The 23,118-nt window shown below is 41.6% G+C and overlaps 3 protein-coding genes across 5 annotated transcripts in view; 1 reads left to right on the top strand and 2 right to left on the bottom strand.

The window, feature by feature from the left end:
- prdm6 (PR domain containing 6) overlaps positions 1-10,851 on the bottom strand; it is an 83,215-nt gene extending 72,364 nt beyond the window's left edge. For 2 of the 3 annotated variants that reach the window (XM_047592920.1, XM_047592918.1), the window contains exons 1-3: positions 10,361-10,851; positions 8,561-9,338; positions 52-200 (exon numbers count right to left, since the gene is read on the bottom strand). In XM_047592920.1, the coding sequence (XP_047448876.1) occupies positions 52-200; positions 8,561-9,329 (918 nt within the window). In that variant the 5' untranslated portion in view covers positions 9,330-9,338; positions 10,361-10,851. Of the gene's footprint in view, positions 1-51; positions 201-8,560; positions 9,339-10,081 lie in introns of all 3 variants that reach the window. The other variant, XM_047592919.1, reaches the window with a different exon arrangement.
- A 5,514-nt stretch (positions 10,852-16,365) lies between these two features.
- LOC125012014 (gibberellin-regulated protein 14-like) lies at positions 16,366-18,321 on the bottom strand. The gene is made up of 2 exons (XM_047591606.1): positions 18,223-18,321; positions 16,366-16,674 (listed from the first exon to the last, which is right to left on the bottom strand). Exons 1-2 carry the CDS (start codon positions 18,319-18,321, stop codon positions 16,366-16,368), a joined length of 408 nt encoding a protein of 135 aa, XP_047447562.1.
- Positions 18,322-18,428: 107 nt separating this feature from the next.
- On the top strand, positions 18,429-23,030 carry LOC125012824 (peptidyl-prolyl cis-trans isomerase C). Its single transcript, XM_047592998.1, has 6 exons — positions 18,429-18,642; positions 19,942-20,055; positions 20,154-20,247; positions 20,344-20,411; positions 20,573-20,689; positions 21,745-23,030. Exons 1-6 carry the CDS (start codon positions 18,538-18,540, stop codon positions 21,871-21,873), a joined length of 627 nt encoding a protein of 208 aa, XP_047448954.1. The 5' UTR covers positions 18,429-18,537; the 3' UTR covers positions 21,874-23,030.
- The last annotated feature ends 88 nt before the right edge of the window (positions 23,031-23,118 follow it).

Genomic DNA, 23,118 nt, shown 5'->3' with positions numbered 1-23,118 from the left:
TCAGTAGAGCTCGTTTTAACGCCTGGTTTAACAGGTGGACGGGGGCGTCACCTCTCGGGGCAGGTCTCTCAGCCAATCAGGGACGTCCGGGAGGGTGACGGGCGCCGGGGTGCTGCTGGTTCCGACCAGGCGGCGCAGGGAGTGAAGCGGGCCGTGCATCGGACACTCGCCGTTCCTGTTGTCTGCACACATGTCGCAGCCTAAAGAAAGACAAGAAGACGCGTCTTATTCCAGGTGATTCAAGCGTAAACTCGTCTGTTTTTTTCTCTAAATACGTCGTTCATGCAGGAAAAATGCAAAACATTAACCTCAAGCTTTAATTTCTACATTTAAACCTGGATAATTATTCACAGTTTAAATCTTTTTCTTGATTAACTCATGTTTTTATCAATAAAACGTCAGAAAACAGTAAAACAATTTGCACAAAAAAATGAAATCAACAATAACATTTCTGCACTTTTACTCTTTGTTTTGTGGTGTTTCATATTATTATGAGAAATATTAAAGATATTAAAGAGTAAAATCTGATAAAAAATCTTATTTAACTTATTTTCATGCAGACGCCTCATTTATCAAAACAAAAAATCAACCTTGAATTTTAAATCTTTGAAGGAGCTGAAGACTCTAAATATAAATTATTATTAATAAAAAAACATTAATTTAACAAAGATTTTTTATTTACTTGTATTTTTCTCTATAAAACTTTAGAAAACAGAAAAAATGCACAAAAAAATTTAATTTATAACTGATTTATTTTGTCAAAACAGTTTATAAAACAGGATAAAAACAGTAAATTATTGAGTTGTTGCTGTTAAATGTGTCGGTTCTTTGTCGCTGAGACGGAGCGAAGCAGTAAAAGAGGAGGAGGAGGAGGAGGAGGAGGAGGAGGCGCAGGATCTTGGCCCTCCGCTGTGTTTTTCCAGGTTAAATGTGGCGAGCAGCGTATTGCTGGGAATTAGCGAGTGTCAACATTTACTCAGAGATGCAGTCTGACAGTAATGGATGTTAATTGACTGGAGCAACATAATGAGAGATGATTATCTGGACAGAAAACTCCCACAGAGCTTCGAGGCCGAGAGCAACGGGATGTTAATGTTGCTTTTCCCCAAAACGAAGCCTCCAGCTGTTTGATAGACTGACGGATACTTTTACACCGTGATTGATTGGAGCTAATTAAATCATATTATCGAGTCGTTTAGGAACCTCAAACTGAAACGTTGGGTCACGGTCAAGTAAATGGGAAAAATTCTGCAGGAACACGGCGGCTAGAAAAAAAAACAAAAAAAACATGTCGCCTCAAACACGTACGGACACAAATAAAACGAAATAAAACTACAGTCGAATAGAGCTAATGGAAGCAAGAACAGCGACTGTTAGCAGGGAGGCTAGGAAGAGCTACTGTTAGCAGGGAGGCTAATAACAGCTACTGTTAGCAAGGAGGCTAGGGAGAGCTACTGTTAGCTGGGAGGCTAGGAAGAGCTACTGTTAGCTGGGAGGCTAATAAGAGCTACTGTTAGCTGGGAGGCTAGGAAGAGCTACTGTTAGCTTGGAGGCTAATAAGAGCTACTGTTAGCAGGCAGGCTAATAAGAGCTACTGTTAGCTGGGAGGCTAATAAGAGCTACTGTTAGCTGGGAGGCTAATTAGAGCTACTGTTAGCAGAGAGGCTAGGGAGAGCTACTGTGAGCAGGGAGGCTAATAAGAGCTACTGTTAGCAGGGAGGCTAATAAGAGCTACTGTTAGCTGGGAGGCTAATAAGAGCTACTGTTAACAGGGAGGCTAATTAGAGCTACTGTTAGCAGGGAGGCTAGGAAGAGCTACTGTTAGCAGGGAGACTAAGGAGAGCTACTGTTAGCAGAGAGGCTAATAAGAGCTACTGTTAGCTGGGAGGCTAGGGAGAGCTACTGTTAGCAGGGAGGCTAATAAGAGCTACTGTTAGCTGGAGCTAAGAGGCTAGTAGGAGCTTAGCTACTGTTAGCTGGGAGGCTAGGAGAGCTACTGTGCAGGAGGCTAAATATAAGAGCTACTGTACTGGAGCTAGGGAAGTACGTTGGGGAGGCTAATAAGAGCTACTGTTAGCTGGGAGGCTAGGGAGAGCTACTGTTAGCAGGGAGGCTAATAAGAGCTACTGTTAGCTGGGAGGCTAGGGAGAGCTACTGTTAGCTGGGAGGCCAGGAAGAGCTACTGTTAGCAAGGAGGCTAGGAAGAGCTACTGTTAGCTGGGAGGCCAGGAACAGCTACTGTTAGCAGGGAGGCTAATAGAGCTACTGTTAGCTGGGAAGGCTAATAATAACCTCTAAACCACTGGTGTCAAACATTCGGCCCACGGACCAAAAGTGGCCGAGCAGAGGATCCAATCTGGCCCATGGAGGAATGAGTTTGGTTTCTCTTCAAAGAAAAGTGACATTTAATTCTTAAGATTAGTTTATTATTATTATTATTATTATTATTATTATTATTAATAATAAATAGTTTGTTCTTCTGCCCCCTGGTGGTCATAAAATTGAGGCGCAGCTTTAATTTATCAAATCAAAATGAAATAGTTTCATGTTTAATCAATAAACTTTAGTGGTGTCATCACTTGTGATGTGAACTGGTTCTTTGAGGAGCCTCAGTTTCTCCGAACCTCATTTCTTTTCATCTAATCGTGTAAATAAACTAAAGTTGTAGTTTTAGAGTCGTGGACGTGATGCGACACTTAGACCTGGAACTCAAACAGAAACTTCACTTATTTTTCTTTACAAACGTTACAAATGTTTTGTAATAGTTCAGTTTGTTAAATGGAAACGCGTCATAATGTTCGTTGGAGTTATTATCATTATTTATTGGTTAATAAACTGTTGTGAAACTGGTCCGACCCCCTGAACGTGGCCCCTGGACTAGTCTGACCCCCCTGATCCAGACTCTTCGCTTTAGTTTCCTGAACCTCAACATCTCACATCAAGTGAACTAAACGAACGAACCGATCGACGGCTCAGATCCGACTCAGAGAATCTGTTCAGGAGATTTACTGGAGGAACAGTAAACGTTTAATCGTCTGATCTTTAAATAAATGAGCATAAAGATGATTCATTCCAACGGATTTAATAAAACAGCTGATTTACGAGGACGTTCGGCTGTAGCGGAGGCTCACGTCTGCATCGTTTTCACGTTTCACAAACGAAATAAAACAGCTGAGACGTTTAAACATTGTGTTTCAGAGCCACAGAATCTTCCAGCTCTCGTTCTATCGTCCTCGTATGTCGAGGCCACGGAGACGTTGGACCTGTTTTCTGCGTCTTCCTCGGCCTCAGACTGATGAACTGGCTGTGAACTTGTTATGGCGTTCGCTCCTCGCTGCCCATCATTCAAACCCACTATTCTGTTACATCCATCGCCAGTGTTTAGACAGCTCCGCTCTGCCTCTGATCCCCGAGACGTTTCCAGGGGAAACCACCTCCCCTCGCTCCGCTCCCTAAAAATCTATTATTATTATTATTGTTATTATTGTTGTTATTGGTGCAGGAGCTGTTCCTAATCTCAAACACTGTTTTCTTCTTCTTCTTTTAAATTCGGTTCTCGTTCCGTCGGTCGCGTCCCGACTCCGCGTCGTCTCCAGACTCAAACCGCGAGGAGGTCGAGGTTCAGTAACAAACCCGCTGGACTTCTGCTCGACAACAAAAAAAAAAACATCACACTTCATAAAGGCTGCGGACGTTAATAGCGCCGCTTGTTTCCAGCGCAGCTGTGAGTCCAGATGAGGAGGGACCACACAGCGAGGGCCCGATTCACATTTTAGCTTCTAGTTTTTTCTCCTTCGTCGGCGGCTCTTTGTGAGGACGCGGTGGAGCCCAAAGCGGAGACATCAGAGGGAAAAAACTGTGTCTACGGCTAAATTTAGAGAAACGCGACTATTAACCAACACGTTTGGCATAAAAACTAATATTTACACGAGTCTATTTTAGTCCTTCTGCCCCCTAGTGGCCATAAATCAACTGGTGCAGCTTTAATTCATCAAACCAAAATATTATAAGATCAACTTCTTTAAAAACTTTTAAAGAACATATTATAGCTACTAGTTATAAAAATACATATAACGTCTTTTAAGGTCCAGAATTTAATAAAATATAAATAATCATTTATATTTATATTTCTCACGACTTGTTTCCCTTCAAACAAACACAGCGTTTATTTAAGATTAGATTCTTACGTCAAAATTATGACTAAATATAATAATAATAATAATAAATCATGTGTTCTTCTGCCCCCTGGTGGTCATAAAACTTGAGTTGCAGCTTTAATCCATCAAATCGAAAAAGCAAAGACACATTTTTAAGAAGATCGTACGTCTTGTGTTCACATTAAACATTAAACCTCTTTATAAAATCGTGACTCTAATGAAATATAATAAAATACAATAACTTGATCTTTATCTACAAATGTTTTTTTTTATATATTTCTCAGTAATTGATGTAATGTGTTTTTATTAAGTGAGAAAATACTCTTCGTTTGTTCTGCTGCCCCCTGGTGGTCGGGAACATCACGATGCAGCTTTAATCGATCAAACCCAAATAAAACTGTTGTTTTGGTAAACGCCAGTTTATTATTCATTTAAATTATTTATTTATTTGAACAAATTTTGGGGAAAAAAAACACTAAATCACTTTCATCAATAATAATTTTAAGGGTTTTTAAGGATTTGACTACATAAAGTATAAGATATATAATACTTTTTTAGATTACAGTAATAAGAAAATATACTCGCATTTGTCTGTTATGTTAAATTCAATCATTTCCAGCAGTTTTCACATGAAAATCTCACAGTTTCAGGCAAAAAATTCAATAAAACTTGTTTATTATTCTCCATCAGACGTCATAACTCTCCCATTTGTCCATTTATATTCTCATCTTTGTTATCCTGCTGCAGAATAATCAATCACTTTTATTTGATTTGACTTGTTATGTTTAAAACTGGCAAATCTTTTTCAGGTTTAATAAATTAAAGCTGCACCAGCAGAGTTTTATGACGAGGAACTTTTATTGTATTTGATTTTTTTGCTCATGTCAGACGCGCAGGTCTTTTCTTTACTCTGACAACTTGTAATATCAAACAAAAACCTGATTCCTCCTCTGAGACTTTTCCTTTGAGACGACGCAGGCAGAGAGCGGTGCGTTCACAACACCTTTTACTAGCGTGTAAAAGTCAGTTTTAGTGAGACGGGGCCGGTTTAGTGCCGGTTTTAGATGAATAAACACGTCGCGCAGCCTCGGCCTGAATCAGAAGGAGTTAAAGATCCATGAGGGTTTGTGAGTCTCTGCAGAAAGACAGAAAGACAGAAAGACAGAAAGACAGGAAGACAGAAAGACAGGAAGACAGAAACGTCTCTGGCTCTGTGTCTTTATTAAATGACAATAAAACTTCCGGCTGACGTTAACTCCAAACATCACTTCCACTCACAAGTTTTCCTGAACGTTTTCTTCTTCTTTTAAACCGTGCGGCTGATGATCTGTTCTCAGGTTAGTTCAGTTTATTCCTGATAAACGTCGCGTGGATTCGTGGACGTTTGATTATTTACTGGGTCTTTGCTTCATCTGGATTATTCTGACGTCGTGTTCACGAATGCATCTCACAACCAAAATGTTTAGAGAAGGACTTTTCTGTTTGAGTGTCTGAAGGATGTTTTGTTTTGTTTTTTTAAACTAAATAAATTAGTGCTGCATTCTGGGAAACGTAGTGTTTTCTTAAGAGTTTCACTCAAACTGGGAATTTAAAGTGAGAATATTTCAGACTGAGTCGATATTAAACAGATGAATTAGGATCCTCTTTTTTTATCATTGGTTAATATATTTAAAACGTCTTAAAATACAAAATATACACAAAGAAAAGAGAGTAAAGGTTTTATATTTTATTAATTATATAATTATTATTATTATTATAATATTAATTCTGTGTCTGTGGACCGATGCTTTTATGAGCTTCAGTCTGAAACACATGTTATTTATTTATTTATTTATTTGCCAATAAAATATCTAAAAGGTTTATTGCATATAATTTGTTTTTGCAATAATTAAATAAATTATTAATTCATACATAAATTAACGCATAACACATGCTAATAACATATATCATATATATGAAACAAATATATTAACTGTATATACGCAGGTATATAAATACACTCATCAATTATTATTAAATGATATTAAGTATAAAAACACTTATCGACTGTATATGTATTAATTAATAATTGATAAATATTGTCATTTTTTATTTTAATGTAAATGTCACATTAAAGTAAAATAAAAAATAATAACCTAAAAATATTTTTATCGTATAGAATTTAAACTATGGTAGAATTGGCATATGTCGATTAATAAATATTTTTTACACATAAAAATATTTTAATTGAAATATATATCGCGCTATAATAATAATAATTATTATTATTATTATAATAATAATGGTGTAATTAATAATGGAGGTCAGACAGTGAGTCATGGGGGAGTTTGTGGTGTGTGACTTCTTTATCTACACCCCCACTCCACTCCACTCCACTCACACCCACCCCAGAGACCTCAATACGGCCGTGTAGGGATGATAAATAGCGGGCCGGTAGGCCGGTGGATCGATCCCCTCCTCCTCCTCCTCCTCCTCCTCCTCCTCCTCCTCCTCCCTCTCTCTCCCTCTCTCTCTCCTCCACAAACACAAAACTATATACGGCAATTAATTCCTGCTTGTCCCTCCATCCCTCATCGGTCCTGCCGGCGCGCATCGACTCAGATTACTGCTGATGGTCCGTTTTATCACCGCGGAATACGCGCGCACGGTGTGTGTGTGTGTGTGTGTGTGTGTGTGTGTGTGTGTGTGTGTGTGTGTGTGTGTGTGTGTGTGTGTGTGTGGAGATTCGCCGTCTGGACCCTGAAGAAGAAGTTACGACTCTTTACGTTCCTGGATTATTATTTAAAAGTAAAGCGGAGAAAAAAAAAAGCAGCAGCTCAGACGCGTCACGTGTCACCGGCAAAAATTCATTTTTAAATTAGAAACACACACACAAAAAAAATAAAAACTATTTTAATGTTAAAGTCTAACCTGCTCTGAATGAGCCGTGAAACCGCGCGGAAACATTTGGATAAATTAAAATATTAAAGTCTGAGCAGTTTTTAGAAATATTAAGAAATAACAAACATCAGGGGGATAATTATTTAAAATATAGAATAGAAATTAAATCCTTTAATTTAATTTAATTTAATTTAATTTAATTTAATTATTAGTGGAGAACTTAAACGTGTCTCCACTTCCAGACTTCACATCGATCTTTTGGCCTCTCGCGTTTGGTGCCGTTTCTCGCGGATTAACGGGGCCGCTGAGCTCCTTCCTCCGGACCGTGAGTGGAGACTCTCACCCCCCCGTCCCCCCGGACCGTGAGGGGAGACTCTCACCCCCCCGTCCCCCCGGACCGTGAGGGGACATGACGCCCCCGGTATCTCTGAGTAAACGCAGCTCAGCTTCGGACTGAGGCGGTTTCGAACGGCGCGTCTTTTACGCACCACGGAGCTCGAAGCTCCGCGGACACGAGTCCACGCGCAGCAGAAACTAGAGCGCGCTCAGACGGACAGTTATAAAAGTTGTGTTAAAATAAAAAAAGAAGAGTTTTTAAAGCTGTAAAAGTTGAATTATTTCATTAAAAATCTTAAAACGTGTTTTTTATTTTTGCTCCTTTTCTCTTAATTGAATGTTTGACTTGAATCTGTGGAGGAACAGGTGCAGAGAGAAGAATTCTGTCGTGTTTTAACAGAGAATGTGAATGGACTCTGGTTAATATTTAGTGTGAGTGCAGGGCTGCTCCTGGCTGACCTCTGACCTCTGACCTCTGACCACCTCCTCCTCCTCCTCCTCCTCCTCCTCCTCCTCCTACTGTCCAACACAGCAGCTGTCAAACTGTAACATGTCTCACAGCTTCTCACACGCTGCCTGTCACATCCAATATCTGCTTAATAAATCAATTACATTATTTAGGGACAAACAAATAATAATAAAAAAGTTTTGTAAGAAAAAAATGTAAATTAAATCATAAAAATAAAACTTTCTATCTCCTGTTCTTTTATATATTTGTCACATTAAAACGTTAAAGCTCCGTGAACGACACCGATTTCTTTTTAAAGGTTTTACAGAAATAAAATGAGATTATTTCTGAGCTGATTTATTTTTACAGATTATGATTATTTTTGTTTCATAAAGATAAAAATTTGCTGAAAACGATCGTACGCAGAGAAACTTCAGAGGGAATTAAAGGGATTTTATACGAATCGAGAGACGTGAATCTGATTTATTTACAGATAAATAAATGAATTTAAATCTAAAATAAGAGCGACACTGATGAGGAGCAGTGACGGGGTCAGTGTGTGTCTGTGTGTGTCTGTGTGTGTGTCTGTGTGTGTCTGTGTGTGTGTCTGTGTGTGTGTCTGTGTGTGTGTCTGTCAGGGTGTTCCTGTGTGTGTGTCTGTAGTGTTGTTGTGTGTTCCTGTGTGGCTTGTGTGTGTCTGTGTGTGTGTCTGTGTGTTGTGTGTGTGTTGCGTACGTACGGTTGTTGAGTTCTCCCGTGTGGTTGCTCAGGGGGATGATCTCCATCCTCTGTTGTCCGTACAGGTAATAGTCCAGCTCCTCCGACGTCAACTTGAACCTGGACCCTTTACCGCCTCCTTCTCCTCCCCGGTCCTCACTGCTGCATCCTCCTGCACCTCCTCCACCTCCTCCACCTCCTCCTCCTCCGCCGCTGCTCTTCACGCTGGACGACACCACCCCAACACCCCCACAGCTCTGCTCTTTGGCCTGATGGAGAAGCCCCGCTGCCGGGTTGTGACCCTGCTGGTTCTCAGGAGGAACCACCACGACCAGATCTCCTCCTGCTCCTCCTGCTCCTCCTCCTCCTCCTCCTCCTCCTCCTGCTCCAGGCCCGGTGCACACGGGGGCCAGCGCCTGCCCGAACAGAGCGATCTGCTGGGGCACGGGGAGCTGGGAGAGCCCTGCAGAGGTGGAGATGGAGATGGAGGAGGACGGGGTGAGAGCTGCCGCCACCGCCGCTGCTGCCGCCGCCGCTGAAGAGGAGGCTACGGAGGAGGAGGACGTGGAGGAGGAGGAGGAGGAGGACGCGCAGTGCGTGGAGGCCAGGAGGTGGCTGTGCAGGCGGCTGGGGCGCAGGGCGTCCATGGGGATGGAGAGGCGGTCGGGCGGAGGCGGCGGTGCCAGAGGAGCTTTGAGCTGAGCCTGAGGGAAGAGCTGCTGCCAGTGCTGCAGGTAGGACGGGTCCACCTTCAGGAAGGCCGAGCCGCTGGGGTCACCGGGCTTCAGCATGGCTCCACGCTGGAGGAGGAGGAGGAGGAGAGAGGAGACACACAGGGACACGAGTCACCGGCACAAATAAACTTCTTCAGCTTCAGGATCCACATTAAAGTCACAACTCATCACAAAGTGTGTTTGAATCAAACGGGTTCAAGTTTCAGCCGCTTCGTCCTCAGATTAGTTTAATCTGACGAGACATTAGAAATTTATTTATTTGAGTTATTTGACAGATTATTAAATCATAAAGTTTGAGGCCTAATGCTGAGTTTAATGTTTTCATCTCAAACTGATCCTGAAACACATGTTTCTATTAATTTTTTTTAATATATTTCGTGTTTCAGAGACTTGTTGTTGTGGGATGTAAATAAAATCTCAGGTTTAATCTGATCTGCTCCAGTGTTTTTAAAAAGACATTTTATTTAGAAAGAAGAGACTCATTTCTAACACACATCCTAGAATTTGAATTTAATAAAGAAGCATTAAAATGATCAAATATTATGAAGAACATCAGGAAAAAGATTCTTCTTTTAACTACACAAAATAATTGGTATTTTCCTCAATCTTGTCTTTAAAGGAAATGTTTAAAGGATGTTTCCGAGACGTAAACTCGTGGAGCCAATAAAGCGCAGAGTATAAACGGACCCAGGCAGCCTGACCCTCCTCTGCTGCGCTCTCTGTTGGTTATTTTAACGCGGACTTTACGCACACATCAAATCAGCCCCAAACCAAATAAAAAGCAACGCAAAACGCGCGCACACACTCACATGCGCTCTTTGCTTTAGTTTGTAAACCAGGCGTCGAGGAGAAAAAAAGTGAATAAACAGTAATAATAATAATCCGGATTAGTCCAGAGAGTGTTTAAGATCCGCGGTCCGGTGCGTGGTCTGTGTCCGAAGCAGAGGCAGCGGTGGGCGGGGAGAGACGCGCGGACGCTCCGTTAGGTTTCTCCCGGAGTTTACCTGGATGCGCCTTTTCCTTTTCCTTTTCCTTTTCTTTTTTTTTTTGTTTAAATGTGAAAGTTGGTGGGGCCAGAGGAGGCTTACATCTGTCAGAGTGCGCGCGGCTCCTGGGTGCTGGTTTCCGGGGTTCTGTGGAAGGTCTGTCCCTCCTCCGGGCTGCGGTGAACCATCGAGGGGGAGCCGGGACAGTTCGCTGCGTCCTCCGCGTCTCCGGAGCCAAAACTAGAGAAGCGGAGCAGCGAGAGAGTCTCCCTCTCTCCTTCTCCCCTCCTCCCCTCTCCCTCCCCCCGTCTCCCATAGTCTCTCTCTCTCTCTCTCTCTCTAATTCACACGTATCATTCCTCTCTCCTCCTCTCCGCTCTCACACGCTCCTTCATCCTCATCTTCTTCAAACTCTCTCTCTGTTTCATCCTCCTCTTCTTCTAATGTGAACACGGTCTGAACGAGCTGAACAGATCTTTATCTGCACACAGACGCCAACAACTTCTTCTAACTGCTCTGAAATAAAAAACCACCTCTGTTTTCTCACACAACTTCTGAAAGTGGACGAAGAGAAACAGATGAGTTCATCTCATTCTGATATGAACTCATCTGTTCTGATCTGGTGTTGACATGAACCTCTACTTTTAATCACAACAGCCGTTTTACAGAAGTGTGACATGCGCAGACCGAAGAAAACATCACGTGACTGATGTAATCAGCATATTAGTTGCTTTTGTTTTTACACTTGTATTATTAAAGCAACAGTTTGTGGGGTCACGTCCACTTTTTCTGTTGTGTTGTTTGGCCTCATAGCAGCAGGTCTTTGTTTCAAATATGTGAATTTTTTGATGGACCTTTTTAAACAGTTCAATATTTCTATTTTTGCTGCCATGTAAGCGTGAGATAATGTCTTTACTCTTTCAGAGTTGGTATTAAAAACAAGCTCAGACAGAACGGAGTCTGACTGAGCTCAGATTCACCGTTTACACAACTTTAGATCGTTTGGGGAAAAGGATTATTCTCCCCTGTGAAACCCAATGAAATTTCATTCTATTTAAGAAATCGTAATATTTGGCGCCATGTGAACCCAGCTAGTGAGGTGCTAAAGTCAGCCACATGTCCAGGTTCTGCTGTCAGATCCTTGTAACTAAATATTTCCAGTAACTATTGATCAGTTGGAGGAATTTGATCCCAGATCAGAACCAGCTGAGTTGTGAGATGTTGGTGGTTTCCTCTCATCAGCTGATGCTCCAACATTTCTACTGGATGAAAATCAGGACTTTGACTTGTTCCTAAACATTCATCTGGTTCTTCTGGAGAACCACTGGTGTTCTTGGGCTCTTGTCTTCCGCCATGACCCAGTTTCTCTTCACATTCAGCTCATGGACTCATGTCCTGACATTTTCTTTCAGAGTTCACTGGTAGAATTCACAGTTCATTGGTCCATCAATTATGAGCAGATGCAGCAGAACAGGCCCAAACCAGGACATTAGCGCCCCCATGTTTCATGGAGGGATGAGGTTCTGATGCTGGAATGCAGTGTTGGTTCATCTCCAAACGATTTTAAACCAAACTAGTTCTACTCTGGTCTCATCTGTCCACTAAACACTGTCCCACATGTTCTTTGTGGACAGAGAGCAGTGTCTTTGGTTGTTGAGTGGATTCATCAACATGAACATCAGCCAATGTGAGAGAGGCCTTTAGCTGCTTAGAAGTTCCCCTGGGTTCCTCTGGTTCCTCTCCCACTATGATGGAGTGATGTTTGTTGGTGGACCAATCCTGTGGAGGGGAACAGTCGTCTTCAATCTGTCTGACTCTCTGTGGATTATTTGTGGCTTCCAGACTCTTTACAGATGGTTGTGGAACCTTTTCCAGCCTGATGAGCAACAACAACTCTTTTTCTGAGCTCCTCACAAAGCTCCTTTGATCTGTTGTCATCACACACTTCAACACAAACATGAGACAAAAGTGTTATATTTTTGTTTTCTTTCAGTGTGAAAAACAGTTTTGAGTTATTTTTATGGAGAAATGTAGGAGTTTCTCAAGGGTCCAAAAACCTTTAAGTGGCCCCGTACGATAAGGATTCAGTATCTGATCTATGTGTTAAATCTACCTGCATTAGCTGAAGGTCTAAAATGATCCAAAACAAACCACACACATCTGAAGTTAATGTTATTATTGGTACATGCAGGACTTCACTTGGAGTTCCACCACAGCTTCAGCACCTTGACATAAACTGTAAACCATTTGTGGACGTTCTAAAGCAGCATCGAAAGACAGATTTAAAGATTCACGTTGGGCCACGTTCTTCAAACATGTCCAGATTAATCCAGTCTTTAAATTACATCCGATCACATCAGGACGTCCTGGATTCATTTGGGCTAAAGAGCTAAAGAGACATGAAATCCACCACTTTGGTTCCTACCAAATAAATCCAGACCACCCTTTGAGTTTCTTTTTGTATCTATTTTTTATTAGTTAACGTCTTTTTGTTGATGTTTTGAGTCTCTTTTATCGTCTATTGGCGTCTCTCTCTGATCATGCTCAGCCTTTAGTTGTGAGAGCTACTCATCCAGTTGATTGACAAATGATTTAAATGCGCAGTTTCCTCCAAAACATTTAAACTGAGGAACACATTGTCCACCATTTTGGTTCCTACCACCATATTCAAATAGATGATTATCCAACTGTGTCCATAAATCAACAATATTTCAACGTTCTACTCTTTAACTACAGGGTTAGCGACACAACCAGAGCCCAGAACGTCCAGTAGAGACAAACTCTCAGCTTCAACAAGCAAAAAAATAAAAAAAAAAGAATCACTTTATACGCAGATGATGCTTTATTTTACAAGTGATCCCTCCTGTAAAGTTCTTTAACAGGGGGTTCATGACCTGCAGGGGGAGTGGCAAAATCTTTGGTTGATTACACATTTTTTCATATAAAAAAAATATATATATATCCCCCACAACTTTAATAAAGTGTCTGAAAAACGTTGAAGACGTCTGGTCTATTCTCGGGAAAGATGAACGATGTTTTAAAGCTTTAGTTTTTTTCTCCTAATTCAAGTTCAGACTAAACCTGAACTTAAATTATCTGATTTATTAGCATTATTATATGTTATTATTCTTATTTCTGGTCTGGTAGGTGGTCATGCTGTCATCTCACCTCCCCTTCGCCCACTTTCGTTCAGCGTATGTAACGTATATCTGTGTGTGTGTGTGTGTATATGTGTGTGTAGATAAGACAGATTACAGCCGACCTCTTTGTGTTTTGGGTCTGACTTGTTATCCACGACAACCCTCGAGCTTTCCCACCCGTCTGCTGCAGTGGCCTGTGCAGCGTACAGTGTGTGTGTGTGTGTGTGTGTGTGTGTGTGTGTGTGTGAAGGATCAGTCATTGTGAGCTGCTGCCGTGGATAAGAACATCAGCTAAATGCCTGAAAGCGTAAATGTGTGTGTTGTTATGACTGGCGTCGCCCTGACAGGACCCATTTGTCATCCTCGGGACCTCTGGTGGATTGATAACGAACAAAAACACAAACACAAGCGTCTGAAAGTGAACTCTTGTCGGCTTAGAGCGACTTTTTCAGCCGGGAGGAATGTGGATTGGACGAGGCGCAGGGTTGGTAGTTCACATCTCAGGCCTCCTCCTCCTCCTCCTCCTCCTCCTCCTGCACACAGCTCAGATTTAAGGAGGATTTGAGTTGACTTTTTATTTTTTTTTTTTAAGGGAAAAACCAAACGTAACGAGTAGTTTTTGACATTAAAATAAGATGAATCCACTGATACACCTTTATTTCCATTTGCTAAGGAATTAGACGCGACTCTCACATCTGTGGTTTCACAAAAAAGAAACATGAACTTGCTCATGTTTATTTGTTTTTGTCTATTTCCATACCAGAGATTCTAATATGTAGGATTTATTTCAAACGTCTGCAAGAATCATCTGTAAAATGCATATTTTTAGACTTAATAACTAACAAGGCTGTGGCTAACAGTTATGTTTAAGTAATTTTTAGTAAATCTAATAATAAAAAATCTGTGCATCTACAGAATATTTAGCCACTTTTTCATGTTTTTTTTTAAATGTTAGCCGGGGAAACTGATCAATTGTGCAGCGTTAAAATATCTGGGAAATTAAAACTCCTGTCAGATTTGTAAGTGTAAAGTTTTTTGCATTTCTTTAAGATTATGCATTGATAGGCTAATAATAATATCAATAACTCCTTCCACTCTTTATTTTCCTCCTCTCTCTGTCTTCCTATTCTTCCCCTATAAAGTTTAATCTTTAAATATTTTTCTTTCCAATGTGATGTTTTGAATACTGTGGCACGAATCCTTGGACCGTTTTTAGGCCTTTTGATTTTTGCATTTGTTTAAGATCGTGCATTGACCAGCGTCATATAAATAAAGATTTACTGGGATCAGTTTGTTAAATAAATGCTTCAGCTCCTGCAGGATTTTCTTCACGGTTTGAATTCTCTGCAAAATATTCTGGTAAGTATTGAATTAATGTCTCTACTGTAATTATACGTAAAAAAAAAAATAGATGTTAAATGTGTTTTCTACACATTCAGATATTAAATAACTTAAATCTTAAACATGAACTTCTCCAGTTCCTCCGTTACAACAAATCAAAGGGAATTTTGTATTTTTACTGCAGCCAAATTCCTCCTAACAGACGACGTCCTCGTCTGCAAATTTTTTCATGCATCTGTTGCAGAGAGAACGAATCTTTCAGCTGTTTGTGCAAAAACTAAACCATGAGTTATGATAACGTCTCATTAAGGAATCATTTCAAGGAGTTTTGTTCTTTAACGGGTTCTACGAATAGTTTGTGTGTTTTAAACAATTAGAAATGAAGAATATGTGCTTCTTTTTTTTATATTTTAATCTAAATATACACAAACTGTTATTTCTCTACTTCGTCATGATCATATTTATTTACAATTCTCCTTCGGTGTCGACGCTGGGGATCCACAAAGAAAGAAAGAAGAGAAGAAGAAAGAGAAGGAGGAAGAGAGGAGCAGGGCAGTGGTAGAATTAGGTGTTTTCATCCATTGATTAATGGCTTTCTAAAGCAAAGCACATCGAGAGGAGCCGGCCGGTCGATAAATTAACTGCCCAAATTCATCATTTTCTACAACAAAAGCTAATTATTTAGACGGCTGCAGGAAAAGAAAAAAACACAATATTAACAAGAGTTCATTTAGCAGAGAGCTGTATTCCTTCAACACAGAGCAACTTTAGATCACAGGTGATAAAAAAGCTTTTAAATAAATAAAAGGATAAAAAGATAAATGAATGGATAATAACAGATAAAAGGGAAATACAACAGAGAGAGAAGGAATAAAACGACTGATAATAATAAGGCTGATATTATAATAATATGACTGATATAATAATAATATGACTGATATAATAATAATGTGGTTAAATGTGAACAAGTGGAAGAAGAGTTTGTCTTTATTTTTAATTAGCAAATGTTAGCATGCTAGCAGATTAAACTCAAACACACTGAATTTTCTTCTAGGAAATTAGCATGTTAGCATGTTAGCAGACATTTTTCTTAGCGTTTTTTTTAGACTGAACCACCGGGGGGCGCAGTTCATATTAATGACTTATTTATTCATTTCTGGTGGTTTGTTTCTGTCATAGATTTTATATAAAGGTTAATTCTTCTTCAAATTCTCTTTGTTGTACTGCCCCCTACAGGGTCTAATTATTCTAATTATTTACCACCACACTTATTAATACTCCTCCTCTTTCTCCTGCTACTGCTTCTTATTCTTCACCTCCCTCTCCTCCTCCTCCTCCTCCTCCTCCTCCTGGTCCTCCTCCTGCTCCTCTTTCTCCTCCTCCTGCTCCTCCTGACCTCAGATGAATCTGTTCTTGTCATTTTATTACCTGGTCTCCATGGTAACACCTCCAGGTGAACGAGACCAGTATAAACTCAGAGTCAGATCAAAACTCAGGGTATAGGTCAGACTGAATGTGAGGAGGTTTGAGGAGGTCTGAGGAGGTTTTAGGGGGTCTGAGGAGGTCTGAGGGGGTCTGAGGAGGTTTGAGGAGGTCTGAGGAGGTCTGAGGGGGTCTGAGGAGGTTTTAGGGGGTCTGAGGAGGTCTGAGGAGGTCTGAGGTGGTTCGAGGGGGTTTGAAGGGGTCTGAGGAGGTCTGAGGAGATATGAGGAGGTCTGAGGAAGTTTGAGGAGGTCTGAGGAGGCTTGAGGGGGGCTGAGGAGGCTTGAGGGGGTCTGAGGAGGTCTGAGGAGGTCTGAGTGGGTTTGAGGGGGTTTGAGGAGGTCTGAGGGGGGCTGAGGAGGCTTGAGGGGGTCTGAGGAGGTCTGAGGAGATATGAGGAGGTCTGAGGAGGTCTGAGGAGGTCTGAGGAGGTCTGAGGAGGCTTGAGGGGGTCTGAGGAGGTTTTAGGGGCTCTGAGGAGGTTTGAGGAGGTCTGAGGAGGTTTTAGGGGGTCTGAGGAGGTCTGAGGGGGTCTGAGGAGTCCGTTTAATGGGTCCGTTTCTCCTCCGGGTCAAGCGAGGCCTATAACCGGGGGGGTCGGTTAGGACCCCAGTGACGGTAATTCAATTATAGCGTCTGTTTTCCAGGGTGCCGCTCAGCGGTAACCTTGGAGCGCGTTTCATTTACATAGCAGCATGTTGTTAAGGCTCCGCTTTGACATTCAATTAAAACGTTTACATTTCTGCTTAATTAATTCGGCGGGCGGAGGCCAGAAAAGACGAATGGACGGGCGGCGCTGACAGGAGGCCGATACGCCGGCTGTGCGCTGTTAAGGTCACGGCGGCCTGACGGTTATAATTCATCTCTACAGACGTGTATTCATCAGGGACCTCCTTCCTCCTTCCTCCTTCCTCCTCCTCCTCCTCAGCTTTACTCCTGCTTCTTAAAGCCGCGTCACTTCATTATCCTTCAGTTTAAAGCTAAAAACAAAGATTATCGATCTGTCAACGATGGAAAAATGTATCTGAATCTTCTGAGACAGGATCAGTTTTTATACTTTCAGTGTTTCATCCTCACATCCTTTCCTCTGTCCTCCTTTCCTTCCTTACCTCCTTGTTTCCTCTCATTTAATTTCTTCCCCTGCTTCCTTTCCTCCTTTCCTCTGTCATTGTTTCATCTCCTCTTTTCCTACATCCTCGTTTCCTCTCACTTCCTTTCTCCTCTCATTTCCTCTACTTGTTTACTTCCTTTGTCCTCATTCCTCAACTCCTATGTCCTTGTTTCCTCTTACTTTCTCATTTCCTCTTCTTCCTTTCCTTCTCTCCATTCCCCCACTTCCTTGTTTCCTTTCCTCTGTCCTCATTTCCTCTCATTTCTTCCCCCACTTCCTCCTCATACGTCATTTCCTTTCTTCCTCCTCTTCCACATTTCCTTTCCTCTGTTCTTGTTTACTCTCCTCTATCCTCATTTCCTTTCCTCCTATACTTCCTCTCCTCTGTCCTTATTTCCTCTCCTCTATCCTAATTTCCTTTCCTCCTATACTTCCTCTCCTTTGTCCTTATTTCCTCTCCTCTATCCTCATTTCCTTTCCTCCTATACATCCTCTCCTTTGTCCTTGTTTCCTCTCCTCTATCCTCATTTCCTTTCTTCCTATACTTCCTCTCCTCTGTCCTTATTTCCTCTCCTCTATCCTCATTTCCTTTCCTCCTATACGTCCTCTCCTCTGTCCTTGTTTCCTCTCCTCTATCCTCTTTCCTCATTTCCTTTCCTCCTATACTTCCTCTCCTTTGTCCTTGTTTCCTCTACTCTGTCATTATTTCCTCAACTCTCCTATATCCTTGTTCCCCTTCTATGTCCTCGTTTCCTATCTTACTTCCTCCCCTAATTTTCTTTCTTCCCCCATTTCCTTTTCTCATCCTTATTTCCATTCCTCTCTTTTCCTGCCCTGGTTTCCTTTCCTCTGTCCTTGTTTTCTCTACTCCATGTCCTTACTTCTCTTACTTCCTCTCCTCTGTCCTCATTTCCTCTCTTATCTCCTTTCCTCCCCCCAGCTTCCTCACTCCTGTCCTCCTTTCTTCTCCTCTGTTTTCCTCTCTCCATGTTTCCTTACTCCCGTACTTCCTCTTCCTCCCCCTCCCCCCCCCCCCCCCCCCCCCCCCCCATAGGCGGGCCTTAGACCCAGACTCGGCCCACAGGGGGGAGTGGTCTTGTGATGTCTCGCCGGGTTTGGAGCGCTGTTTCCCGGCCAGCCTCCCAGCTGTGACTCGCTGTGATTTCCTGCGCCTCCGTTTCTTCCGTCGCCCTAAATAAAATAAGATGGAGCTCCGGAGGGTCGCGGCCGCTCTGCTCTTCCTCTCCGCCGCCTCCCTGCACTCAGTGTCCGGCGCGGTGTCACGGACAGGACCGAAAGTCACGGAGAAGGTTGGTTGATGAGATTTGCCGCAATAATTTGCATTAAACCTCTGCACATCTTGTGCTCCCCGTGCGCCACTGGAAGCTTCCCGGTGTGCGCCGCCGCAGCGGATACGAACCGGGATAATTATGGGAAGATATATTTTAAAAACAGGAAGCGCAGAGAAAGGCCCGGACTCTGTCTCTGTGTTCACAGATTATGTGGGACAACACACACACACTGAGACACACAGAGACACACACAGCTGTACACGTGTCCATTGAGGAGACACTTAATGCGCAGTGCGTCTGTCCGCAGGCTCCGTCCTCCATTAAACAAGCCGCAGATATTCACCAGACTCAGAAACATTATTTATTTATTTTATAACCATGTTGAGAGCTGGGACATCGGGGACTCATGCAGTGGTGGTGCGGCCACTCCAGAGGACCGAGGACAAGAAGCCAGGAGCTTAGTTAGCTTTCGGTTTCGGTCTTTCATGAAGTAAGAGCAGCACCTGCGAAATGTCTCAATGGGTCAACGATGAATACTAATATAATATTATATAACTACTGTGTTTCCATCCCCCTAGAAATACCAAAAAGCAAAAATCGCAATAAATAATGAAAATAATAATATCACTGAAACATTTTTACTAAAACCAAGTGCAATGGACACACTTTTTTACGCATTTCCCGTCACGTGACCAGTTCATTTGATCTTCTTCAAAGTGAAGTTTGCACAAAAAGAATTTCTAAAACACCTTTCAATGGAAATACGTATGGAAATTTCAGAAATACCGCTTTTATTTTGTGAAAAACTACCGGAAACGCTCGTATCACAGCATAAAGTATGAGAGGAAACTGCCTTAAAATCTACAGCTGAGCTGAACTAAAAGTGATAAGTTAAAGCAAAGAGAGAAAAGTTTATTTATTCCGTAATAAATCAGTCAGTTTAAGGTATCAAACACCCGAAGAGAAGATGAATTCTTCTTCTTCTTCTGTATTAGAGGCGGCTACAGTCGGAGCTTCCACATAATAAAAGAAGAAGAACGAGAGTCCAGCGTCCAACCATGTCTGTGTGAAATGAAGCGGTGATAGTAGGAGATCATCTACATAGAGTCAACTCGGTTTAAAAGAAGAGAAAAGTTTCCTGGAGGGTCGGGGAGTTTATGGCGGCGTTGGAGGACCAGGGGGACCAGCTGTAGGCCGGTACTGATGTTAGCAGACCTGTATGTGATGGGGGACTCTAATAAAACTAAACGAACGTTAGCAGAAAGCTTCCACTCGTGCATTGAGTCGCATTTCTCTCCTGTGTGTGTTTGTGTTCAGGTGTTCTTCGACATCACGGTGGCCGGTCATGAGGTCGGACGCATCGTCATCGGTCTCTTCGGGGACGTCGTCCCTCTCACGGTCAACAACTTTGTCGCCCTGGCAACCGGAGAGGTGGGTGCAAACGCAACAGAAATGTACAAAACACTAGACGTTATGCCGTTTATTTCACTGTGGATGCATTCAGGAAACTTTAACCTGTGTCTCTGCAGAAAGGTTACGGCTACAAAGGGACCAAGTTTCACCGAGTCATCAAAGATTTCATGATCCAGGGAGGAGACTTCACGACTGGAGACGGAACAGGAGGTGGATGCTCCACAAATATATTTAACATTTTAAAATCTGTGAAGTAGTTTTTTTAGGTCGACTCCTGAAACTTAAAGATTTCCTTTTTCCTTCCAGGTCACAGCATCTACGGAACAACGTTTGCAGATGAAAACTTCAAACTGAAGCATCTTGGAGCAGGCTGGGTGAGGTTTAACATGATCTGATTCCTGTATTCTCCCACTGGAGAACATGACAGAGCTCTGAGAGCTGGAAACTGGACTTAAAGATCTCTGACATAACTCTACTACTCAGATAGGTGAAGTGAAGACATGATTGTGTGTGTTTGTGTGTGTTTGTGTACCAGGTGAGTATGGCGAACGCTGGTCCGGACACCAACGGGTCCCAGTTCTTCGTCCTGGCTGCCAAAGCTCCGTGGCTGGACGGCAAACACGTGGTCTTCGGCAAAGTCCTGGACGGGATGGTGAGTGGAACCGAGGACTCTTTCCATCAAGATGCTGCATGAGGCTGTTTGAAGAAAACGTGTCCGTTATCAGTAATGTTTTATCGTGGGTTATGAGCCGTGTACGGACAGAGCTTAGTCAAAATTATACAAAACAATTAAAATGGCACCGGAAAATCAAAACGCTAACCCAAATATAAAGAAAACGTAAATACAAAAAATGCAAAAACACTCTAAACACCTAAAATGACAAAAAGACACCGTAAAAAGACACAAATTTAACCCAAATGCACCAAACTAACTAACACGCCACCAAAAAACAAATTAAACCACAACAAGGAGATATACAAACAACCTAATGAAGCCAAAAACACATAAACCTATAACAAATACACCAGAGATGTAAAACACTATAAAAAAAACACACAAAAACATGTAAAATAAGAGAAAGATATAAAAAAGAACACTATAAAGACACAAAACCACAACAATGACACCAGAATGACCAAAACCAACCAAAAGCACCAAAATATCACGAAAAGCATGAAAAAATCACCAACAAAGATAAACAAAAGCACAAAAAACAACCTGAAAGACGTAAAACTAGAACAAATACATCAGAATGTGATCAAAAATAATGCAAAAAGTGCTGTAACAACAAAGATAAAAAGCAACTACAGATACACAAAACCACCTCAATGACACAAAAATTACACCAAAATGTGAGACATAAAACACTCATAAAAAACTCATAATGTGATTGTGTCAGTTGTTGTTAGTGTAACGTTGTGTGAATTCATCCAACATTCGTTACAAGTTAAAACCAAGACGAGCTGAAACTTACACGTCACTAAACATCCAAACAGCTTCATGAGGGATCCTTGATTCAGGTGAACTTACTTCCTGAATAGATTCGGAGGCTCCGCCCATACAGGAAGTGGATCATGTGAACTACAGATATAAACTACAGCAACAACATCCAAAACAAATCCTTAAGGGGAATAAGATTAAGAAAGCATTAGATAATCAGTTTCTATCGAAATAAATAAATAAAGTCAAACCTTGTTCTGTCGCAGGCTGTGGTTCACACCATCGAGCTCCAGGACACCAACGAAAGGAACCTGCCTTACACCGAGTGTGTGATCGTGAACAGCGGCAGGATCCCGGTTAAAGAGCCGTTCGTGGTGGAGGTGGAGGGCTGGTGAACGCCACCGGAGACTCTGGAGATCGATCAGGAGTCACAGTTCTAACAGTTTTAGCCAGTTAATATAACTAACGTAGCATGTTAGCATGTTGGACTCACTTTTTAATGTTTTTTAGAGCCAAACTTCACTTTCCAACCAAACACTTTCAGGGTAACTTTGTTATAAAGTTTGTAGAAATAATAATTTAAGTCAGAAATTAACTAAGCAAACACAAACATATTTTGTCATTTAGGCTGTAATTAAGAAGAAGTAGAAGCTAATGTGGTAAACAACACCTGCTAATTGGAAGCATGCTAACATGCTAATGCTACTCGGATGAAACAGTACGAGTCCAGTTGCTGCACAGTTTGACTTAACTTGCTAAAAGGAATTGCGGCTTCTGATCGTTTTCTACCGTATGCAGAAACAAAATACAAGCCACATATATTTTTTATTAAGTTATTCTCAGAAATCATCAGTCATACGGTAGCTAGCTAGCAGACACTGTGCAGGTGCTAAACCTACGAAGCTAACTGTGTTTGAAAGGAAGTCGTCTGTCATATTCCTCCGTGCTCAGGTGGAAACTGTCTATTTTTTAAGAATTGATCCGTTTCATATCAGCAGAAACACATTTCATCCTGGATTCAGAGTTTTCATCAGAGCAGTGGTGGCGGTTTGTGTTCAGTCTGTACCAGCTTCACTGTGCTAACGGACAGAGGAAAAAAAAATGAAACTTGCACTTACGGAAAAACTGTAGCTCTCGTTGCCAAATCGTTCCTCATTTGCCAAATGTTCTTGCACTTCGAACAAATAAATAGTTACAAACAGAGATATGCAAAAAAAAAACTCAGTAGCCAAATGTCGTTCTATTTTTATCATTTTGGTTATTATTATGCACCATGTCATGTTTGCAAAAACTACAGCACAAAGAACATGAACGTTACTACTGTTACTGTCCTGTCAGTAAAGATGTAAAATACTGTGTCCTGTCTAGTTAAAATGTTTAATCTGCTCTTTGTAATGTTATTTTTGTAAAATTGTCTGGTGATCTTATCATGTGGAGGTTTTCCTGTGCCACTGAACTTGGAGATTTTAAAACATATCAGAGTTTTTTTTGTTGTTTTCCATTACAATCAGAAATCTGTGCATTTTCTACAATAAATACACCACTGCAAAATGATCAGTGTCCATTTATTCTGGGGTCTCGGCCTACGTCACTGTCCTGGTGATTCATGAACAAACACCACCAGATGCAACACTTCCATA

Source organism: Mugil cephalus, chromosome 8, assembly GCF_022458985.1.
Source record: "Mugil cephalus isolate CIBA_MC_2020 chromosome 8, CIBA_Mcephalus_1.1, whole genome shotgun sequence".
NCBI lineage: Eukaryota > Metazoa > Chordata > Actinopteri > Mugiliformes > Mugilidae > Mugil > Mugil cephalus.
The sequence above is the reverse complement of the archived record's forward strand: the minus strand, read 5'-3'. Positions and strand labels throughout refer to the sequence as shown.